This window comes from Eptatretus burgeri, chromosome 1, assembly GCF_056783735.1.
Source record: "Eptatretus burgeri isolate ZD-2024b chromosome 1, Ebu_testis_v1, whole genome shotgun sequence".
Taxonomy (NCBI): domain Eukaryota; kingdom Metazoa; phylum Chordata; class Myxini; order Myxiniformes; family Myxinidae; genus Eptatretus; species Eptatretus burgeri.
The window spans coordinates 48965200-48987958 of record NC_140961.1 but is presented as its reverse complement, the minus strand read 5'-3'; the positions used below and the strand labels follow the sequence as shown (position 1 = coordinate 48987958).

General features: G+C 46.3%; 2 protein-coding genes and 1 long non-coding RNA gene across 7 annotated transcripts in view; 2 read left to right on the top strand and 1 right to left on the bottom strand.

The window, feature by feature from the left end:
• LOC147034443 (uncharacterized) overlaps window positions 1-6629 on the bottom strand; it is a 36383-nt gene extending 29754 nt beyond the window's left edge. The window contains exon 1 of the long non-coding RNA XR_015058745.1: window positions 6495-6629. This is a non-coding gene — a long non-coding RNA (uncharacterized LOC147034443). The remainder of the gene's footprint in view (window positions 1-6494) is intronic.
• Window positions 1-22759, top strand: part of LOC147034440 (serine/threonine-protein kinase MARK2-like) — a 61110-nt gene that overhangs the window by 24228 nt on the left and 14123 nt on the right. For 3 of the 5 annotated variants that reach the window (XM_085883413.1, XM_085883405.1, XM_085883397.1), the window contains exons 4-7: window positions 13708-13794; window positions 18567-18605; window positions 21367-21415; window positions 22634-22699. In XM_085883413.1, coding sequence (XP_085739539.1) covers window positions 13708-13794; window positions 18567-18605; window positions 21367-21415; window positions 22634-22699 — 241 coding nt within the window. Of the gene's footprint in view, window positions 1-6989; window positions 7126-13707; window positions 13795-18566; window positions 18606-21366; window positions 21416-22633; window positions 22700-22759 lie in introns of those variants that run through there. The other 2 variants (XM_085883424.1, XM_085883434.1) reach the window with 2 other exon arrangements.
• Window positions 1-22759, top strand: part of LOC147034441 (serine/threonine-protein kinase MARK1-like) — a 79984-nt gene that overhangs the window by 45975 nt on the left and 11250 nt on the right. The gene's annotated exons all lie outside the window — the stretch shown is intronic.

Here is a 22759-nt window from a genome sequence, read left to right as displayed (position 1 = left end):
AAGCATCAAATTTGGCACATTTGTTCTCCAGGGGATTCTCATAAAATCTGCCTGATTGGCAATTTGAAAATCCAAATTTTAAAAAATTTGAAAAAAAAAACTTAAAAAAAAGTCAAGATCACGAATCAATGTTGGATGCTGGCTGAGATTGGTGAATGTTTCAGAAACATCATCAAAGATGTTCCAAGTCTGCCATGCAGTTTTCTTCCCTTTACCACGGAAGGCAGACACGACGTCACATCCAGTGAACGTATGGAAGTATGGGATCCCACGAGCTTTCTCAGGCCCAATTGCAGAAACTACCTCATGGACCGGAATCCATTGTGCCTTGGCTACTTGGCCAAAGGCAATCCAAATGTTGTCAAGACCTCGTTCCTGTAAGGATGGCAGTACAGATATTGCTATGACTAGTACGTCCGTGTCATTAGCCTTAATGATAATGGACTTGCTACCATCCGTCGTTGCATCCCTGGTGTGTACAAATATTCGAGTGTCAGCTTCTTCATGACAACATGGAGACACAGCATCCAGTGACTTCCTTGTGTTGCAAATGGTATCTTCTCCTTTTGTGACAATGACTGTGCTTGTCGTCTGTGCTTCACACATCTTCTCCGCAAGGAAGTGAAAGAGCTCAGTCGTGTTGCTGTCATCTCGAAGAAAGCTTCTCCAGTTACTTGGGTCTTACTCTTCTTCTAATTCCTTGCCCCCTTTTAGACCTTTCCTCGGACTTCAGACTTGACTTCTTGTACACATCAAACACTACGTCCACCCTCTCTTACCTGGCACCAGAGGATTCCACCTTTGGGATGATGTCTTCTTATGCATTGTCATCAAATATCTTTGAAGTGTGTGGAGGTTGGGCATTGATAAGTGATGAGCCATCAATGATGACTGCATCTCCCCTTAGTTCTCTGTCTGGGATGTTCACTTGTGCTTCAAGAATTTCAGCCAACTGTGACTTCAAATTTTTTAGAAGTTTTTTTTTTTTTTTCAAATCTTTCAAAATTTGGATTTTCCAATGGCCAATCGGGCAGATTTGATCAGAAAGCCCTGCAGAACAGAAATGCCAAATTTGATGCTTGTATCATAATTTGCACGATTTTTCTACTATCTACTACACTATGTCTTGTGGCTCTCTGCTGACTTTCTCAAAGTCAAGTTTCCGGTCATTATCTGTCCCGTTTTAACTGTTTATTTTCTCATCGACATGTTACTGTGTGTTCCCAGTTTGGTTTTGTTTCAAAAATCATGCTATTTTGTGAGTTTTTGACAACTTTGTCGTCACGGGTTCCTTGAGGCCTTCCCCTCTCAGTGTACGATCGTGTTTATTTGTAATCTCTCCCAATTACCTTCAATTCCTATTTCCCCCACTTTCCTAACGTCCTCCATCCCTCCAAATATAAATACTCTGGTTATTGTCTTATATCCAAAACAAAAAAACAAACCAAAAAAAACACTACCTTTCTCCCTGCATACCCACGAGTCCCGATCCTTCTCCTTCTTCTTCTTCTTCTTGCACCCACTGCCAGCACACCACCTTCATACTAGTTGAGCTGATCCACTTTCGCCATTACCTTCACGATTTCTTCCTACAACCTCCCATTCCCGAATCTTACCTGTTTTTCAAAAATACATCAACAATTAATAATCTTCCTTGTATCCTTTCGATCTATACACCTCCTGTAACCACGTGTCTCTCTCCATCCTCTTACTGGTATTTTTCATCGACCAGCAGCTTCACTCTGCGTTTACAGTTCCAAATTAACCACACACCTCCACGATTTTACTTCAATCTTCCCTTTTCCGAATGTTATGCAATCTTGATTTAAAATAAGTAAATTCACTTTTGACAAAACACCTCCCAGAGCCACGTGCTTCACTCGCAACCACGTGATCTGTTTCCACCCTCTACGTTTACCAATCCAAATTCACCATTCACATCACGATCTTTATCGACAACCTTTCCATGACCTAATCTAATGAAAATTCGCTCAAACAATAATAATGAAAATAACAACGATCTCTTTTATGCTTCATCTTCCTCTTTCACACATGTGGTTCTCTTTACTGTATCATAATTCACTACTCTTCTCCCATTTCACAGACTGCTCTCAATTCGACCTTTCCTTCATCCCTTATCTAACAAATCCAACTGTTACAGCATTTCTTCTCTCCATTCTCTGAATTTGCCTTTATTGCATCCATCAAGAAACGTCTTTAATCACATCTCTGAACGAAAAAAAATTAAAACCCAGTTTGCAATGAGTGTTCACTTTCCATCAAACATTCCTTTTTTTGCAACGACAGTGCCAACTCGCCCCTCTCACCCCTCCCTCTCAAAGCAACCATGACACACTTCTCCCTCCAAGTCTCCCTCTCACCTCTCTCAAAAACTCCCCCCTCACCTTTCTCCCTCAACTCCCCCCACTCACCCTTCTCCCACCATTCACCCCCCTCACTCACCCTTTTCAAAGTCCCCCCTGTCATCCACAACACTGCCTCTTTCCCCTGCCCTCTCCCCTGCATCTCATCAATCCATGTTCACAAAACCTACACTGCCTTCCGCCTCCCCTCTTAGCCCCCTATCCCCCAGCACCACAGAGCCTTTTCTCCTGCTCATTGTGCCCCTGTCCCCTCGCTATTCTGCAATCCCCCTCACTCTTTCAACAACTCTCCCAACCCCACCCCTCCTCCCTTGTCCTGCCTTCCCCGTCCCCTCCCATCCCCTGCACCGAAAGCTTCCTCCACTCCCTCTTCATGAACAGTGTGGACCTCAAATATCCGGAGCCTTCACCCTTCGCTCAAACTTTACAGATATTTCCATTCAAGTTGCCACTGACAAACCAGACATCGTCTGCCGAACAGAACTTTCCTCCCTCAAGACGTCTATGACTCCCAAGTATCTCTCCCTGGTTACTCCCTCCTCCGGTATGACAGACCTGAAACTCGTCCAGGTGGAGGAGTTGCTCTCTTCATCAAAGACTCGCTATTCTTCACTCTCAATGCCCTGCCCTCACTCCCCCACACCCCCAGGAATACCTCTGGCTACGGCTTCCGCTCCGCTCCCACCTCATGTTTATATGTGTACTGTACCATCGACTAAACAATGTAAACTCCATTCGCTCTATCGAGTGCACCCCGTGGCTGCTGGTTGCATCATTGGTTGGGACGCGGCAATGCCGCTGATGCAGTGTCCCCCTTACCAGTACACTGGTGCTCATTTTGCCGACCTCAGAAGGATGACAGGCTGAGTCCACCTCCTGGTGTATTTTAATTCAGCAGCCAACGAGGCATAAACTCAGGACCCAAGGATCCCAAGCTGCCACCCTAACCACGAAGCCAACACCAGGCTTATATGACTCCATTTACACCTCACTATCCAAAAACATGGACCAACTTCTATCTTCTCATCGAAACTCTCTCTTCCTCATATGTGGTGACTTCAATTGTCATCATGCCAGTTGGCTGGGTGTGGGTCCCGCTTTCACCTGTCATGGCTCTTCAGCAAAAGCTTTCTGTGACTCATTAGGAATGACTCAATCGGTCAATTTCCCGACCCGGATCTCAACCAATTGTACTCGATCTCTTCTGGATCTGATTTTGACAAATTTCCCTGAAAATATCTGCTGTTCTTTCTCCACTCCAATCAGTTCTTCTGACTTCGTGCTTGTCAAATTGGACATCTCTCTGGCTGTTATCAGAGAATCACCTCACCGCCGTCGAGTCTGGCATTTCACTCTAGCCAACTGGCAGGGTCTCCAAGCAGCCATCAAGCTTATGGACTGGTCTCCCATCGCTACTTTCTCCAACGTCAACTCATCCTGGGAATTCTTTCAAAGAAACTTGCTCTCTCATGCAGAGGCTTATCACCTCTTGTCTTCAGTTGTCCTACCCTTCCTCCCGCCCTTGGTTCACTGAAGCTTCTGGCGAGGCAGTTGTCCTGAAACAACTTGCCTTTGCCTCATGGAAAGCAAACCCAACTGAGGGTAATCTCAGTTCCTTCCATAAAGCTTGGAACAAGTGTGTATCTACCCTCAGGTGAGCCAGAAAACAACATCTTTCTCATCTCAAGTCTGAACTCTCAAACCTCTCTCCCTCCTCCAAATCCTGGTGGTGTCTAATCAAATCTGTTTCTGGTGTATGTTCCCCCTCCACCCCTGCCCTTACCTCAAATGGCCGCACTGCTAATACCGCACGTGAAAAGGCTGAATGCTTAAACTCGGTGTTTGTATCTAAATCTTGTGTCCAAACCCCATCGCTTTCTGTGCCCACCTAACCCAGTCACAACCAACTGTCCCTGGACTGTTGCTGTCAAACTCGACTCAGATTCTGCAACCGGTCCAGACAGCATCAGCCCACTTGTCTGTAAAACCTGCTCCTTTACTCTTGCTCACCCTCTCTCTGTTCTATTCACCCTCTCATTTGCTCAAGGTCATCTGCCATCTGTGTGGAAATCAGCAAACATTACCGCCCCTGCATAAAAAAGGTGCAAAAACATATCCCTGCAACCACAGAATCTGCAATCTCCCAATCATCAGCAAGGTTATGGAATCCATCATCGCTTCAGACATTAAATCCTTCCTCTTCTGGAAAGGCCTGATTTCCGATCATCAAATTGGTTTCAGACCAGGTCACTCTACCCAAAATATGCTGCTTCTTCTCTCCCAACAATGGATGGAGGTCCTCAATGCTGAACATGAAATCAGAGCAATAACCCGAGACATATTGTGTGCTTTTGACACGGTCTGGCCCCCTGTCCTGCTCAGGAAACTCTCTTCCTACGGTATCCAAGGCCATCTGCACTCATGGCTCACAGACTTCCTCTCCTGTCGCAGTCAACGTGTGGTCCTAAATGGAGTTCTCTCATCCCCTCTTCCTCTCCAGGCTGGAGTTACTCAAGTTCCTGGAGTTCTTTTTTCTGGTTTTCATCAATAATCTCTCTGACTCGCTGGAAAATCCTCTTTATCTCTTTGCTGATGATTCCACCCTATGCCGTACCATCTGTCATCCCACAGACCTTCAAGCAGCAGCTTCTTCGCTCACTGCAGATCTGGGTAAAATCACAAACTGGTCAAAAACGTGGAACATGTCTTTCAATCCGGACAAATCTCACACTCTCATGCTGTCTCTCCGAAAGGACCGTTTAAAAAAACACCTCATCCACTTTCTCAACAATCCTCTGGAAGAAGTCCTTTCTTTCAAGCTTCTGGGTCTCACTATCGGCCATGATCTTTCCTGGGAAAGCCACATTTCCAAACTAGCCTCCAAAGCCTGTCGCTGACTGGGAATCCTCCGTCATGCAAAGTACTTCCTCGGCCCACCTGAGCTCCTGACCACATCCAATGCTTTCGTCCACAGCCTGATTGAGGACTGCTCTCCCACTGGGATGGTGCTCCTGCCTCCCACATTTCTCGACTTCACGCTGTGGAAACCAAGGCATTTCGGATCATTGGTATCTCCTGCGATGCGGATGAGTCTATGGGCCTCTCACTCTCTCACTGCAGGAAAGTCGGTGGTCTTTCTGTCTTCTACCATCTCCTCTCTGGTCTTGCCCCTCCCCACCCCTGCTCTGTCTGCGATTTGTCCCCACCATATTTCCGCAGGGTGCTCAATGTCTGCCAACAACCCCCTTCTGGTAAAACTACCAAAATCACGAATCACTGCTCACCTTCACTCTTTCATTCTTCTTTTTTCCCGCCTTTGGAATAAACTCCCTCACTCTATTCAATCCCATTCTTCCCTCTTGGCCTTCAAAATAGCTGTTCACCACCACCTCTTATCATCCCCCATCCAAATCCTCGATCTTTTCTACCCTCGTTAATCCACCCCAAACTCTGCTCCTTCAAATTCCCTGCTTTCCTTCCTGAAAGTCCCTGTAATGTCCATCTTGTATTCCCCATGTTGCCCGCCCCATCCCTCTCCCTACCACAGATCACCGAATGTCCCTGTTCCCCACTCTTTTGTCCTTCCCACTCCCGCCCCTCTTGTCTCGTTCCCCCTTAATGTGCGTTGTGTGTTCGCTTCATACGAGCTTCGACAAGGTGTGCAAAAAAGAAGAGAAGCCGTATCTGGATTCGGATCTTCACAAAAATCGAATCAGTTCGTCCTTGTCACACATCCAACATGTCCACCAAATTTAATCCGAATCCATCCACAACTTTTTGAGATATGCTGCACACAAACAACCAGAGACAGACAAACAGACAGACAGACAGACAGACAGACAGACAGACAGACAGACAGACAGACATGGGTGAAAATATAACTTCCTTCCACCTTCGGTGGGAGAGGTAGAAATAAATATTTACCTCAATGTTGTTACGAATCTGGAAGTTCACTGCACTCAACATTCAGGTCCCTACAGAACAGTTATATCGGTAAGTACGTGTTTGTCGTTAGGTTCCCGTCCCTAATCTAATGGGGATTAAATGTTCATGCGCTGCGGAGTTATTATGAGAGTTAGGATTTTTTACATCAACGACAACAACGCCCACCTTCACTTTCACACGACACCACTCTGCTCGGGCGCACTCGCCGGAAAACGCGCGCATGGGCAGAGTCAAACAGAGATGGCGTCCATCTTCAGCCAATCGGTAAGGAGCGGCGTCTCACCCGCCCCGTTTCTGACCCAACACGATCGCCATTATGCACATGACCGAAGGCGAGGAGGGGGGCGGAGCCACAATACCTCCGCTCGGGACTCCGCCCAGAGGGGTGGGAGTTGCCCCGCCTACCGTGGGCCTGTCCAATGGAGGACGGCCAGGGAATCGCGCGATGGGTCTGACCAATGAGGAGGCGAGTGGCCAGGAGAAGAAGCCCCTCCCTCCTGAGGAGAGGGTGTGGTTGTCTGGACCAGCGTTCAGGAGAGGGCGGCAGATGGAAATCGTGGAGTTTTTTTGTCAAGCAGCCTGTGATCGTGTGTGAGACATTTCTTGTGGGAAAGGACATTTCAATCGAGACATTTCCAACCTGGCATCCAAAGCCAGTGAGTGGTTGTTGACAAGAGTGTGTTCTGGTGGATCGTGGCAATAGCGGCCTGCAGTCTTGGTTCTGGCAACGCCAAGGTCATGGGTTCAAGTCCCACCATGGAGGTTTGGGTTGGCGTGACCACACGTGGCGGGACAGGTACCCCGGGCCAGCTCGACCGACTGAAGACCCATCGGGTCATTTTTCTTTTTGGGTGTCTGTGTACGGGTCTGTCTTGTTGAAGTAGAATTGTTTAAGTTCCTTGTACATACTTGCATTTCTTAGTCGGTTTAATTCTGCTCCTTGTGTGTTCCTTCCCCTCTCCCTCCTTCTCTCCCCCTCCCCTCCCTCTCCCCCTCCCCCTCCCCTCACCCTCTCCTTCCCCCTCCCCCTCCCTCTCTCCCCCCCCTCGTTATAAATAAATCTCCTGTAAAATGTTTCAGCTCGTTCCTGTGTTTTTTTTATTGGTTTAGCACGGTGTGTGTTTGGAAATTTGCAAGTGGAAAATTGTGCATTTGGACCGACGGACCTCGGTAACCATCCGCTCGGGTTACGCACGGTTCGAGCACGCCAACGGCTCGTTCTGCTCGAGCTCCGCCGAGGGTGAATTTCCCCGGGAGTTTGGACGACGTGGGTATTTAGGTAAATCGAAATTGGCAATCAACGCTATCCCACACGGTCGACCTATTGGCGATCTTCGGTCCGATAAGGGACCCGTCGGCTCCGGAGTTATCCGGGGTGACGACCTTTTAATTCTGGGTGTTCGGTGGAGCCGACTCCACTGCTCCATCTTGCGGTCGTGCTCGCCGCCGACACCCGGCTCCACAACAATATTACCTTCACAACAACTACAACTTCAAAAACAGGAATGCCTCCATAAAAAAATATTACCTCCACCTTATCTTCACAACAACAACAACATGATCACTTCTGGGAAACAAGATGTTCGAGGCCTGAGACCCATTCATGCTCTGGCCTTCTCAAGGCGAGTGACTGCTATCGGCTGCAACCTTTCGATTCCTATTTTATAATCCTTGTTTTACACTGAAAGGAAAATTGAAATGGAAGGCAGAACGATTTTGAATACTGAAAAACGATTCCACAGATGTGTTGGTCGGCCGACATGGCTTGGCTTAATCATGGATGAGCCCTTGGCTTGTGGAGGCCCCGGGTCATGTGTTGGGTTGTGGAGTCCCCGGGTCATGTGTTGGGTTGTGGAGGCCCCGGAGCATGTGTTGGGTTGTGGAGGCCACGGGCATGTTTTGGGTTGTGGAGGCCACGGGGCCTGTGTTGGGTTGTGGAGGCCATGGGGCCTGTGTTGGGTTGTGGAGGCCCCTGTTCACGTTGGGTAAATCTGGCCCTGCTTGCCAGGCAGCACAGACGGTCTACAACAGAGTATGGTACATCATAATCGGAATACAGTTCCTGCATCACAAAGAAAATACTCCACAGCAATTAATTCAGCAAAGCAAGGTCGTTTATTCCTGATACCTAAAACACCCCACAACCCATCCCTGCAGAAAACAGACTTTTTGGAATGCCGGCCACATTTTCTTCCAATCAACATGAAACTTTGTTGAAAAAATACTCCATAAGTTCGTACTCCGATGTTGAAAGATTCTTGTCCAATCACACCAAGACCACTCTCCCTCAACCCCGCCCCCCCACCTCTCGGACCACTCTTCCACTACGCTTCCCAGACCAATCTCTCCACCTCCTCCCAGACCAGTCTCCCCACCCACCTCCCAGATCAGTCTCGCCCCCCCACCTCCCAGATAGGTATCCACCCCCTTCCAAACCAATCTCTTTCCCCCCACCTCCCACACCAGTCTCCCCAACCGACATCCCTGATCAGTCTTTCCCCCGCCCCCTCCTGCCAAACCGACCTCTCTCCACTCCCTCCCAGACCAGTTTCTACACATCAAGACCAGTCCCTTTCCTCCTGCACCACCCACCACCTCCCAATCCAGTTTCTCCCCCTACTTCAAGAACAGACTTGCCTCCCCCCACAACCAGACCAATTTCTCCCCACCCCCTCCCAGACAAGTCTCCCCCAGACCAGACTGGCCCATCACAAGTCCAGTCTCTCCCCCACCCCGCCCCCACCAACAGACAAATCTCTCCCTCCTCCAATACACGTCTTTCCCCTCCTCTCAGACCAGTCTCCTCCCTCCTCCTCCCTGACCAATCTCACCCTCTCCCCCCAACCAAACAAATCTCTCCCCACCACCTCCCAGACCATTCCCCACCACCCACGGTCCAGTCTCCCCCCCCACCCCAGACCAGTCTTTCCCCGCCCTCTCCCACACCAGTATCCCCACTTCCCCCCGAACTCTTGTCCCTCAGTTTTGTCCCTCGACCCTGCTATTAATGTGTTGTTCCCTCTTTTCCACTTTGTTCATGTATTTCTGGCTTGATTGTTTATTTATTAATTTATTTATCCTCACTAATCTAAAAACAATCTTCTTCATGTTTTACAAAACTTTTAAATAACCCGACCTTGATTGTGTTACCCAACATGTATTCCAATAGAAGTTTCCCATTATCCCAATGTTTTACATTCATATTTTTTTATATATGATGTCACAATGGGATCGTGATCTCACCTGCTCTTGTAACCATGGTGCGAAAACGTCACAGTGAGTTTGTTATCGTTTGCTTTGCAGCTTTGAGAGCAGACGCACTTTGTTCGTTTCGTGTTTGTTGTGATTTACTTTGTGCTCATTAAAAGCAATGGATTGTAATTCTGGAGAGGAGCAGCAGTCGAGCTTGGGGAACAATTGCTCACCTGCACGTCCTCCGGAATTGAACTTGGGAAACATTTCCTCACCTGCACCTCCTCGGGATTTGAACTTCGAGAACATTTCCTCACCTGCAAGTCCTCCGGAATTGAACTTGGAGAAAATTTCCTCACCTGCACGTCCTTGGGATTTGAACTTGGAAAACATTTCCTCACCTGCACGTCCTTGGGATTTGAACTTGGAGAACATTTCCTCACCTGCACGTCCTCCGGATTTGAACTTGGAAAACATTTCCTCACCTGCAAGTCCTCCGGAATTGAACTTGGAGAAAATTTCCTCACCTGCACGTCCTCCGGATTTGAACTTGGAGAACATTTCCTCACCTGCAAGTCCTCCGGAATTGAACTTGGAGAAAATTTCCTCACCTGCACGTCCTCCGGATTTGAACTTGGAGAACATTTCCTCACCTGCAAGTCCTCCGGATTTGAACTTGGAGAACATTTCCTCACCTGCGAGTCCTCCGGAATTGAACTTGGGGAACATTTCCTCACCTGCACGTCCTTGGGATTTGAACTTGGAGAACATTTCCTCACCTGCAAGTCCTCCGGATTTGAACTTGGAGAACATTTCCTCACCTGCACCTCCTCCGGATTTGAACTTGGAGAACATTTCCTCACCTGCATTGCCTCCTGAATTGAACTTGATCAATTGTTCATCTTCAACACCTTTGACTCGACCTCTCAGGGTTTGTGAGACTTTGTTGATGGTTATACATTTTATTCGTCTTTACTCATGCAAGAAGATTGTTGTTGGCTTTCGTGGAAAGATGACTGGCTTTAGATCTTAGGGCCAGAAGTTCGAGCCCCCTGTTGGGCGTTAAATAACATCAGGTAAGTTGACTAATCCTGTTATCCTTCTGAGGGTGGTGAAATGAGAACCAGCTTACTGGTAACAGTAGGGACTGCATCAGCGGCGCAGCTATACTCCCAACGATGATGCAACCAGCAGCCAAATGCTGCATGTAATATCCACCCCCCCTGCTCCCAGACCAATCTCAACCCCCCCCCCCCCCACTTCCCAGACCAGTCTTCCCATCCTGCCAGACCAATCTCTCCACCTCCTCCTCGACCAGTCTCTCACCCTCCTCCAAGACCAATCTCAGACCAGTCTCTCCCCTCCTTCAAGACCAATCTCCCCCACTGCACCGCCACACCAGTCTCTCCCTCCCCCCCCGACCTGCCCCCCAGACCAGCCTTCCCACCCCCTCAGATCATTCTACCCCTCCCAGACCATTCTACCCCTCCCAGACCATTCTCCCCCTCCCAGACCATTCTACCCCTCCCAGACAGTTCCGACACAGTTCCGAGACCAGTACCTCCCCACCCCTCCCAGACCAGTCCCTCCCCTACTTCCAAGACCAGTCTCGCCCCCCCCCCCTTGCCAGGCCAATCTCTCCCCCACCTCCCAGACCAGCCTCCCACCCTCCCCCTGACCAATCACTCCACCACCGAGCTTACTAAGCTCCCCCTCTCCCAGACCAGTCTTCCCCGCCCCCTGCCAGACCACACCAGTCTCTCGCCATTCTCCCAGTCCAGTGTCCACCTCCCAGATCAGTCTTCACACTCCCAGACCAGTCCCCCCACGAAACCAGTCTCCCCTCCAAGACCAGTCTCCCACCCCTCCCCGGATTAATCTCCTCCCCCGAAACCATGCTCCCCCACCCAGACGTCTCCCCTTCTCCACCTCCCATACCAATCTCTCCCCCACCTCCCAGACGAGTCCTCCCCCCCCCCGCCACAGTTCCGTGACCAGTTCCTCCCCACGCCCTCCCAGACGAGGTCCCTCCCCCACCTCCAAGACCAGTCTCACTTCCCCCCCCCTCTGGGCCAGATGAATCCCTCCCCAGCCTCTCCCAGACAAGTTTCCCCACCCCCCAGACCAGACTGGCCCACCACAAGTCCAGTCTCTCCCCCACCCCCGCCCCACCAACAGACAAATCTCTCCCTCCTCCAATACACGTCTTTCTCCTCCTCTCAGACCAGTCTCCTCCCTCCTCCTCCCTGACCAATCTCACCCTCTCCCCCCAACCAAACAAATCTCTCCCCACCAACTCCCAGACCATTCCCCCTACCCAAAGTCTCCCCCCACCCCAGACCAGTCTTTCCCCGCCCCCTCCCACACCAGTATCCCCCCTCCCCCCGAACTCTTGTCCCTCAGTTTTGTCCCTCGACCCTGCTATTAATGTGTTGTTCCCTCTTTTCCACTTTGTTCATGTATTTCTGGCTTGATTGTTTATTTATTAATTTATTTATCCTCACTAATCTAAAAACAATCTTCTTCGTGTTTTACAAAACTTTTAAATAACCCGACCTTGATTGTGTTACCCAACATGTATTCCAATAGAAGTTTCCCATTATCCCAATGTTTTAAATTTCTAATTTTTTTTTTTAATGATGTCACAATGGGATTGTGATCTCACCTGCTCTTGTAACCATGGTGCTAAAACGTCACAGTGAGTTTGTCATCGTTTGCTTTGCAGCTTTTCGAGCAGACGCACTTTGTTCGTTTTGTGTTTGGTTGTGATTTTATTTGTGCTCATGAAAAACAATGGATTGTAATTCTGGAGCGGAGCAGCAGTGGAGCTTGGGGAACAATTCCTCATCTCCATTACTTCCCGAATCGAGCTTGGGGAAAAATTGCTCACCTCCACGTCCTCCGGATTTGAAGTTAGAGAACAGTTGCTCACCTCCACGTCCTCCGAATTTGAGCTTGGGGAACAATTGCTCACCTGCACGTCCTCGGGATTTGAACTTGGGGAACAATTGCTCACCTGCACGTTCTCCGGATTTAAGCTTGGGGAACAATTGCTCACCTGCACGTCCGAGGGATTTGAACTTCGAGAACATTTCCTCACCTGCAAGTCCTCCGGAATTGAACTTGGGGAACATTTCCTCACCTGCACATCCTCGGGATTTGAACTTGGAGAACAATTGCTCACTTGCACGTCCTCGGGATTTGAGCTTGGGAAACAATTGCTCACCTGCACGTCCTCCGGAATTGAACTTCGAGAACATTTCCTCACCTGCAAGTCCTCTGGAATTTAACTTGGGGAACATTTCCTCACCTGCACGTCCTTGGGATTTGAACTTCGCAAACATTTCCTTACCTGCAAGTCCACCGGAATTGAACTTGGGGAATATTTCCTCACCTGCACGTCCTCCGGATTTGAACTTTGAGAACAATTGCTCACTTGCACGTCCTCGGGATTTGAGCTTGGGAAACAATTGCTCACCTGCACGTCCTCCGGAATTGAACTTCGAGAACATTTCCTCACCTGCAAGTCCTCTGGAATTTAACTTGGGGAACATTTCCTCACCTGCACGTCCTTGGGATTTGAACTTCGCAAACATTTCCTTACCTGCAAGTCCACCGGATTTGAACTTGGGGAACATTTCCTTACCTGCAAGTCCACCGGAATTGAACTTGGGGAACATTTCCTTACCTGCAAGTCCACCGGATTTGAGCTTGGGGAACAATTGCTCACCTGCACGTCCTCCGGATTTGAACTTGGAGAACATTTCCTCACCCGCATTGCCTCCTGAATTGAACAATTGTTCATCTTCAACACCTTTGACTCGACCTTTCAGGGTTTGCGAGACTTTGTTGATGGTTATCTACTTTATTCGTCTTTACTCATGCAAGAACATTGTTGTTGGCTTTTGTGTTGAGATGACTGGCTTAAGATCTTAGGGCCTGAAGTTCCCAAATCCCATCATGATCACTCGATCACATCCCCGACACTTGGAAGTGTTCGATGTGACCAAATCATTTGATTGATAAAGTTTCTCTGTGGAGTATTTATCAAGTTTCTTTCAACATAACAACTGGATTATAAAGGTGATATGATATTGAGAAATATATATTTTATAAAAACGTTGTTAACATTCTCTTTTACTGGTGTTTTACTGAAACATGACATTTACTTTCACTTTGTGTTTAGATCCACAACTATGAGCTCATCAAGAAGCTCGGCCAAGGAGGATTCGGAGCCGTTTATCAGGCACGGAATGTCTGCTCCAACCAAGAGGTACGGAAAAGTTATCTGTGCCGCCTTTTAGGGTAAAGGTGGTTCATGTTGATGAAGGTTAAAAAATAAAAATCAACTCCACCTGTTCCTGTAAATGTGAGTTTACGATCGAAGAACAAGTTAATTTGAATTAAATGTTACAATTTAAAAGTGAATTGGAATAGTAGACTTGTTAATTGACATTTGACTTCAAATCGTGATGCAAAGGTCCCATTTGGCCTGGAAGTTCCTGAGGGGCATAGAAACAAATTTATCCAAAGATACACGTCATGTCTCAAAATCCAAGATGGCCGCCGTCGACCATTTTGGAAAACATGGCCGAGTCATCGCTCATGAACCGTTTGTCATATAAACTATTATGATACATGTTTTCTAACGAACCTGAGGTCACTGAACTCATTTTCGGTGACAATTTTGCTTTCTGATGTATTTAAAGGTCAAATCATACACAAAAATACATAAATGTTACATTTTTTCTAAAATGTATGAGAAAAAAAATTGTGAGAATGAGACATGACTTAACATGTCTACTATATGATGGTTAGGTCAGACCCAACTCAGAAATGGTTTTCTCATGCCGAATTTAACCACACATGAGTTAGTCGCATGATGTATCTATGTTATGTGACCTTTAATTTTTAATTTTTACTTTCAGATTCAAAGTGACTAATCCAAATGAGTTCCGATAACTGTGACAGCACGCCTGCCAGGATGGACTGGAGCCTATGTTTTATATGTCAATCAGACGAGACTCATAATCCAACTTCGGATCCCTCATCATCTGTTAAATTGAGAAACAATCCTGAAAGACTTTCAGCCACTTACAGACAGGTTGTGAACAATATCCAGGAACTCAATGAATTAGGTGAGCTGCCTGATTTTGTGTTCGTAGAGAATACTGGTGACAGTGATACTCAGAATAGAGTGCAGCTGATGATGTCTAATCATGGAGTGTGGCACAAAGCTTGCAGGAATGTTGTCGACGATCAGAAAGTGCAGAGAGCCAGGAATGAGCATCAAGGACAAGCGTCATTTAGCCCGGTAAAAACTCGTGCAGCCAGGTCAGTCACACAGACATCAACCTCTGCATCTTTGAGTGAACCAATTGACACTCCGTGTCTCTTTTGTGATGAAGTGGGCAACAAGAAAGAGCTCAGAAAAGCTGCTACACTTGGCTGAGAAAAAAAAAAATCAATGACTGTGCTCAGCTGTTGGGTGACAAACGCCTGTTGTCTCAACTCTCCGCTGTTGACTTGATCGCCATCAATGCCGTCTATCATCATGCGTGCCTGACTCGGCTGTATAGGAAAGTGGAGACGGTCGGATTTCACATCACTGATAGTCATAACACGCAGGTGATGCGAGCACATGTTCTCAATGAGTTACTTGACTTTATTGAAGATAACCGTGGTTCAGGGAGGTCGCAAGCAATGGCTCACTCGACGACCCTTTATGATAAGCGTATTGCTGCTCTCGGCTTTCCCTACATCAAATGCAATACAACACGCCTGAGAGAGAACATTGAGCGCATGATTTCTGACATCAAGGCAGTAAAGATTAACCGTTGCTGATCTCTTGTTTTCGACGATGACCTATCCAAAGCTATAGTTGATATGAAAGACAATACATCAACTGAAGTCTCCACCCTGCACAAAGCAGTCAAGATCCTCTGTCGATAATATCTTCAAATTCGGCAAGCTTTTACGGGTTTCTTCTCAACCTCATCTGAAGCTGAATCAATTCCAACCACTCTGTGTTCATTCCTGTACATGCTTCTTGATGGACCATCTTTCAATCAGCCATCTCCTGGATCTAAGAAGTCCAAGGTTGCAACATCAATTGGGTAGCATATCATCTTCAACTCAGTTGCATGCAGATCCAAAAAACGTGACAGTGTTGCACGTCACAACAGAGAAAGGGAAACACCAGCTTCGCTGTATATGGCTATGAAAGTACATCTTCAAACTGGCCGTGAATTTCGAATCGATGATTTGCATCAGCGAGGGTTGTGCATCTCGTATGACCATTTGAAAGTGCTTAGTACAGATATTGCGAATTCAGTCATTGGTCACTGGGAGCAGGTTGGTGTGGTGGTCCCCCCTCAGGCAGTTAAACACGTTTTCACCACAGGCGGTTTTGATAACATTGACCATAATCCATCCTCTACGACGACTGCAACATCAGCCCTCCATGGAACATGCGTCAGCATTCACCAGCACTTGTCAGACACACAACAAGTTGCGAATCTTGATGAGATCCTCAATCCAGATGAGATGGGGAAGAAGACTGTGCGGTCCATTTGCAAGTGTAAGACTGAATGTAAAGCTCCTTGTAAGTGCTGCGTGCAGAGACAGCGCTGTATGCTTCTCTGCAGATGTCAAGGTTCGTGCGCCCACACTGGCAGGATGTAGCAGGACAAGAGAGGAGAAGAGGAAGAACTTATGTAATTACGACATTGTGCGATGGATAATGTAATTACCTCAAATTTTCTGTATGTGAAAAACAATAAAATTTGTTATAATTTGTATTATTTTTTGGATTTCACCTTTAAATGCATCTGAAATGCATAGCTGATGCTGGAAATGAATTCAGCGACCTCAAGTTAGTTAGAAAACATGTATCATAATAGTTTCGATGACAAACGGTTAATGAGCTATGACTGCGCCATGTTTTCCAAAATGGTCGACGGCGCTAATCTTGTATTTTGAGATATGACGTGTGTCTTTTGTTTCTTTGTGGATAAATTTGTTTCTATGACGCTAAGGAACTTCCATGCCAAAGGGGACCTTTGCATCATGATTTGAAGTCAACACCCTATTTTGTGCAATTAACATGTCTACGAGAACACGAACCTGCAGTTTTGCAAAACTTCCTTTGGCTTTGAAATCATCCCAATCACACATGCGCACACACGAGGGACATCCAGTTTAAACGGTGAAACTCCTTCAATATTCCACTCTGTCCTTCCTTCTGTCCATTCAGCCATCCGTCAAAAACGAACAAGAAGAAGCTTTCCATGTCTAATTATAAAGGGTAATTCTCAAGGGCTATTATAAAGGATTATTCTGAAGGGTAATTCTGAAGGGTGATTCCAAAGGGTAATTAGAAAGGGTTATTATAAAGGGTTATTATAAAGGGTTATTCTAAAGGGTTACTCTGAAGGGTTATTCTCAAGGGTAATTATAAATGGTAATTCTCAAGGGTCATTCTAAAGGGTTATTCTGAAGGGTTATTCTAAAAGGCAATTATAAAGGGTTATTATAAGTAGTAATTCCAAAGGGTTATTCTGAAGTGTTATTCTGGAGGGTAATTATAAAGGGTAATTCCAAACGGTTATAATAAAGGGTTATTCTAAAGGGTTATTCAAAAGGTAATTCTCAAGGGTTATTATAAATGGTAATTCTAAAGGGTTATTATAAAGGGTAATTATAAAGGGTAATTCTAAAGGGTTTCATTTGTTTCTTGGCTTTCCCTATTTCATATTATAAATGATAAACTAAACCACTTCATTAATTTCCGGAATCCTTCCGATTTCGGCAATTATGTTGGTCGGTTGTGTGTGTAATTCTGTGTGTCTGTCTGTTTGTGTATTTGTTTACCCTGTAGCAGCCACACCGTTTCAGCGATCATCACCAAACTGGGTACAGACGTTGCCAATGGTCCAACTTAGACACTTGTCGTTTTTGGTGAATCGAGGTCAAAGGTCAAGGTCACCAAAAAAACTAAATTCTTATTTTCGCAATAACGTCTGCTAAAATGGACGTATCGACTTCAAACCAAATCCAAAATGTGCATCCTCCAACACTGCATCCAACCTTATCTCTCATTTGGGTGTCACACCAACACCCTTCTTAGCGGTCGGGGGTCGAATGTCAGAGGGGTCGGGTCAAAACTTTCAAATTGCGATAAAGACGCCATTTCAAGTCCGATTGACTTCCAAGTTACGATCATGACCAAACTAAGTGCTATAACTCGTTAAACAGAAGCACTATCGACTAAAAAGGTCCAAATTGATTTCCAGAGATCACGGAGATATGACAAAGTTATTCCGGCAATTCCTTGCTCAATGAGCAATTTCATTTTTATTCTTTGCCTGTCTGGCAGTCAAACAGAATTAAAAATCATTCCAAACAGGAAACGTAGTGTTTTCAAGGACGTCAAAAAGGACACAAACAACAGACACGAAGAACAAATGTAATGTATTAAACAAGGTGTTGTAAAAGATGCTGCATCAATGGTGGGAAATGTCTTAATTTTTTTTTTCTGAATAACACAAATTACCTTTTTAGCATTTATAAAGGCATTCCATTGAACCGTACTTGGACAAAATATTACAGAATCTTACATCATCATGAGCAATCAAATTTGCTGCTCGCACACCCTGACCATGTCCTTTCCATTCAACATTGTGGGGGGTTTGGGTGGGGGGGTGTATAATGAGGTTAACACTTTCCCATCAAGTCCATCCCATAAATTCGTACAGACTGTGAAATGCATTCAAATGAATGTAAATGTTGTAAACTTCACCGGGATTTTTTTTTGTTAAACCTTCGTGTATTTACAAACTCGTCTCCTGTTGATAAACTTCCCTGAACCTTTTATTAATAGAGGCTGATGCCATGCTTGACTGTTACCATCGATTCATAAGTCACCATGTTTTTGTGATTTTGCAAGATGTGCACGATACTTGTGAGGAGTCAATTGTTGTAAATAATATCCCTCAAAGCTCCGTACCTATTGATGACAAACTTTTACTTGTCTGTCTCTTCTAGTTTGCTGTGAAGGTTTCCCACAATGGTGACTGGATCAATGTGAGTATTTCATGATGAACTGGGTTAGAGTGTACATCACAGTATCATGTGACTTTATCCTTAACCTACGTTCATGATTTTCTTCTTTTTTTTTGTATACCTTGTCGAGGCTCATATGAGAACGAACACACAACACACAACAAGGGGGGGGGGGAGACAAGATGCGGGGGGGGGGGGAGAGAAGGAAGAACAAAAATAGTGGGGAACAGAGACATTAGGAGATCTATGGAAGGGAGAGGGATGGGGTGGGGAACATGAGAAGAGCAGATGGACATTACAGGGACTTTTAGGAAAGAAAGCAGGGAATTTGAAGGAGGTGGGTTTGGGGTGGATGAACGTGGGTAGAAAAGATCGAGGATTTGGATGGGGGATGATAAGAGGTGGTGGTGAACCAGCTGTTTTGAAGGTCGAGAGGAAAGAATGGGATTGAAGAGAGTGTGGGAGTTTATTCCAAAGTCGGTAAAAAGAGGAATGAAAGGGTGAAGGTGGGCAGTGATTCGTGATTTTGGTAGTTTTACCAGAAGTGGATTGCGAGTGGACCTTGATTGCCCTGCGGAAATATGGGGGGGGGGTGGGGGAGGACATATCGCAGAGAGAGCAGGCGGGGTGAGAGAGAAGAGGAGACTGTGGAAGACAAAAAGACCACCGACCTGCCTGCAGTGAGAGAGTGAGAGGCCCAAAGACTCAGCCTCATCGCAGGAGATACCAATGACTCTAAATGTCTTGGTTTGCACATCGTGAAGCCGAGAAAGGTGAGAGACGGGAGCACCAGCCCAGAGGGGAGAGCAGTACTCCATCAGGCTGCGGATGAAAGTTTTGTCTCTGGTCAGGAGCTCAGATTGACCGAGGAAGGACTTTGCACGATTTAGGATTCTCAGTCGTCGACTGGCTTTGGAGGCCAGCGTGGAAATGTGGCTTTCCCCGAAAAGATAATGGCAGATAGTGAGACCCAGAAGCTTGAATGAAAGGATTTCTTCCAGAAGATTGTTGAGAAAATAGATGGCGGGGGCGGGGGGGGGGAGTGGAGGGGTTTCAAACGATCCTTTCAGAGAGACGTCGTGAGAGTGTGAGATTTTTCAGGATTGAAAGACATGTTCCACGTGTTGGACCAGTTTGTGATTTTACCCAGATCTGCAGTGAGCGAAGAAGCTCCTGCTTGCCGGTCTGAAGGATGACAGATGGTACGGCAGAGGGTGGACTCATCAGCAAAAAGATAAAGAGGATTTTCCAGAGAGTTGGAGAGATCGTTGATGAAAACACGAAAAAGAACAGGACCCAGAACGCTGCCTTGAGGAACTCCAGCCTGGACAGGAAGAGGGGATGGAAGAACTTCACTTAGGGCCACACTTTAGCTGTGACAGGAGGGAGGAATCCTGCGAGCCATGAGTGGAGATGGCCTTGGACACCATAGGAAGAGAGTTTGGTGAGCAGAGCAGGGTGCCAGACCATGTCAAAAGCACGCGATATGTCTCGGGATACGACTCCGATTTCACATCTGGCATTGAGGATCTCCATCCATTGTTGGGAGAGCAGAAGCAGCATATCCAGGGTAGAGTGACCTGGTCTGAAACCAAATTGATGATCGGAAATCAGGCCATTGGAGAAGAGGAAGGATTTAATGTCTGAAGCGATGATGGATTCCATAACCTTACTGATGATTGGGAGAAGGCTGATTGATCTGAAGTTGCAGGGATCTGTTTTTGTACCTTTTTTATGCAGGAGCGGTAATGTTTGCTGATTTCCAAGCAGATGGGAGATGACCTTGAGCAAATGAGAGGGTGAATAGAACAGAGAGAGGATGAGTAAGAGCAGAGGAGCAGGTTTTTAGGACACATGTGCTGATGCCGTCTGGACCGGTTGCAGAATCTGATATGAAAATTTGCACCTCCCTGCAGGTGGAAAACAAATGTATTCACAAAACTGATCTCGTGTTCATGGCACTAATTAAAATGTCATCTTCTTCTTCGGTATCATACAAATATAAATATTTCTGGCAACGAACGGTATTTAGAAAAACTCTTCTCATGTTCCATATTCAAAGGGGATTAAACGGTTCCATGTCATGTTCTCACGGGGTTCATATCTCAGTTGTGGGGACTGGCCTGACAGCCTTGCCTCCAGAGGTTTGTGCACTCACCTCTCATCTGTTTCCCTTGGGTTTGAATCCCGCTCCAACCAAAAACTGTCATCCTGGTGCTTCACATGCAGGGTAAGGCATCAATGTGTGCACGGTCCATCGGAAGGACGTGACGCTGGCTGTCCCATCTGTGAGCACGACTTGTTTGTGGACATTAATGACCCCTCAGTGTTTTTCTTAAAGAGGAGACAAATTATCACCGGCATCCTGAACAAATTACAAACTCCTCTCACCTTTTGCTGAACGTCAGGCTTCGCCATCCGGTTCGAGAAAGACTTGGTCCAAAAACTTCCCCTTGCCGACCCAGCAATGAGGTGGGAATAATTGAGGAAGTTGTAGTTGTGGTCATATAGTCGATAAATTGTGTGTTTAAAAAACAGGATTGCTGGTTTCTCACACAAAGTTGGATCAAGAGTCCATTCCACAAAGCAAACTGTCCCATTGTATTTGGTCTGATACCTCATCGAGTCATTCCATCATCTTTGTGTGTACACGGTGCATGAAACTTGAGGGATGCCTACACACGAGGGCATGGGCTGTCAGATGAGTTCATTCAATTTCACATGATGTAACTTTATTACAAACATTGCTCTCTCTTTCTCTCTCTCCCTCTCTCTTTTGCAGTTTTCAAATGAAGCCTCAATCATGTCTTCATTAAATCATCCAAACATCAGTAAGTGAGGGTTTCATTCCAATGAACAAATTGTAATCATCATTTTGATGATGTTCTTCATGTATCATCACCGGTGTTCACTGACAAGTGGACTTCATAAGCAGTGGTCTTTGAAATGTTTTTTTCATGAAATGATTGCAGAAAATATGGATTAAAACTTTTGGGGTTTGTGTTCATTTGTTCGTGTATTTCATCAAAAATGGCTCAACTGACGAGTCTACTTCTATCCATGGTTCAGCAACCTCTTTTCTCAAAAAGTAATAGGATTACGGAATGCTGCAGAAGCTGTTCACTTACATTGGATCTACCTCGTCTGGGTTCGATTCCCGACATGATTATATACTGTACGATAGATGCTTCGTAGGCAGGGTGCTGCACCATGAAGTTCTCCTCCCCTCGGATACATATTATGCCGGGTGTCCTGTCTGCTCGCATGAGCCGAAGGATGTTGAAGACCACTAGCATTGCCAACCAATGGCTGTTTATCCATGCTCTGTCCTTTTAAGTGCTGAATGCAAAGCAAGCAAGCAGCATGTACCATTGTTAAAATATTTGGTATGACTCGGACGGGTTTCGACCACCGACCTCCCACACTCAGAGTGGACACTTTAACCGTTGCCCCAAATAGTCTGGTTACAGGTCCTGCGGACCCACCCTGAGGACCTTTCTGGGTTGTAGACCCTGAGGTTCTTTCTAAAAAGTCGGCCACGTTGGATTGTACACACCTCTCAGGGGTCTCAGGACAGTTGCTCTGCACTGGGGGTGTTAAAGGGTCCATGTTCTCATGATAATGATAATGGCTCTGCACAGGTGTTCCAAGGACTCAGGGTCACGTGATCATTATAAGACCATGATAATTCATGATCTCATGGGTCTTAAGATATAGTCACTCTGCATCCAATAGATCCACAGCAGGACATTTCAATACCAAGGTGCACGAGTTGTCCCAATGCAAACTGCTTTCCCATCTCAAGGAATGTCCAGAACATGTTTTATGTGGAACTTAACGCTGAGTATCTCAGCAGATCAGCCACATCATTCACAGGAAAAGGGGATGGGGGAGAGAGGGGCATTTGAAGGCCTCACCATAACTTATGGTTCTCATCACAAAGTTACCGTTCACTTGACTGATGTTTTCAATGTAATATCAATTTTGTAATTGTGCATTTTATTCATGATATAGTTTACTTTATGCTGCACTCTGCCATCCCCACCCAGTTCGAATGTTTGATGTTAACAAGACGGAGGAAATGATGTACATGGTGATGGAACTTGCACATGGAGGTATGTTTCTTTATCGTTCTTCTGTTCTTCAGGTGTGATGTCTGTTCCTAATTCACTGTG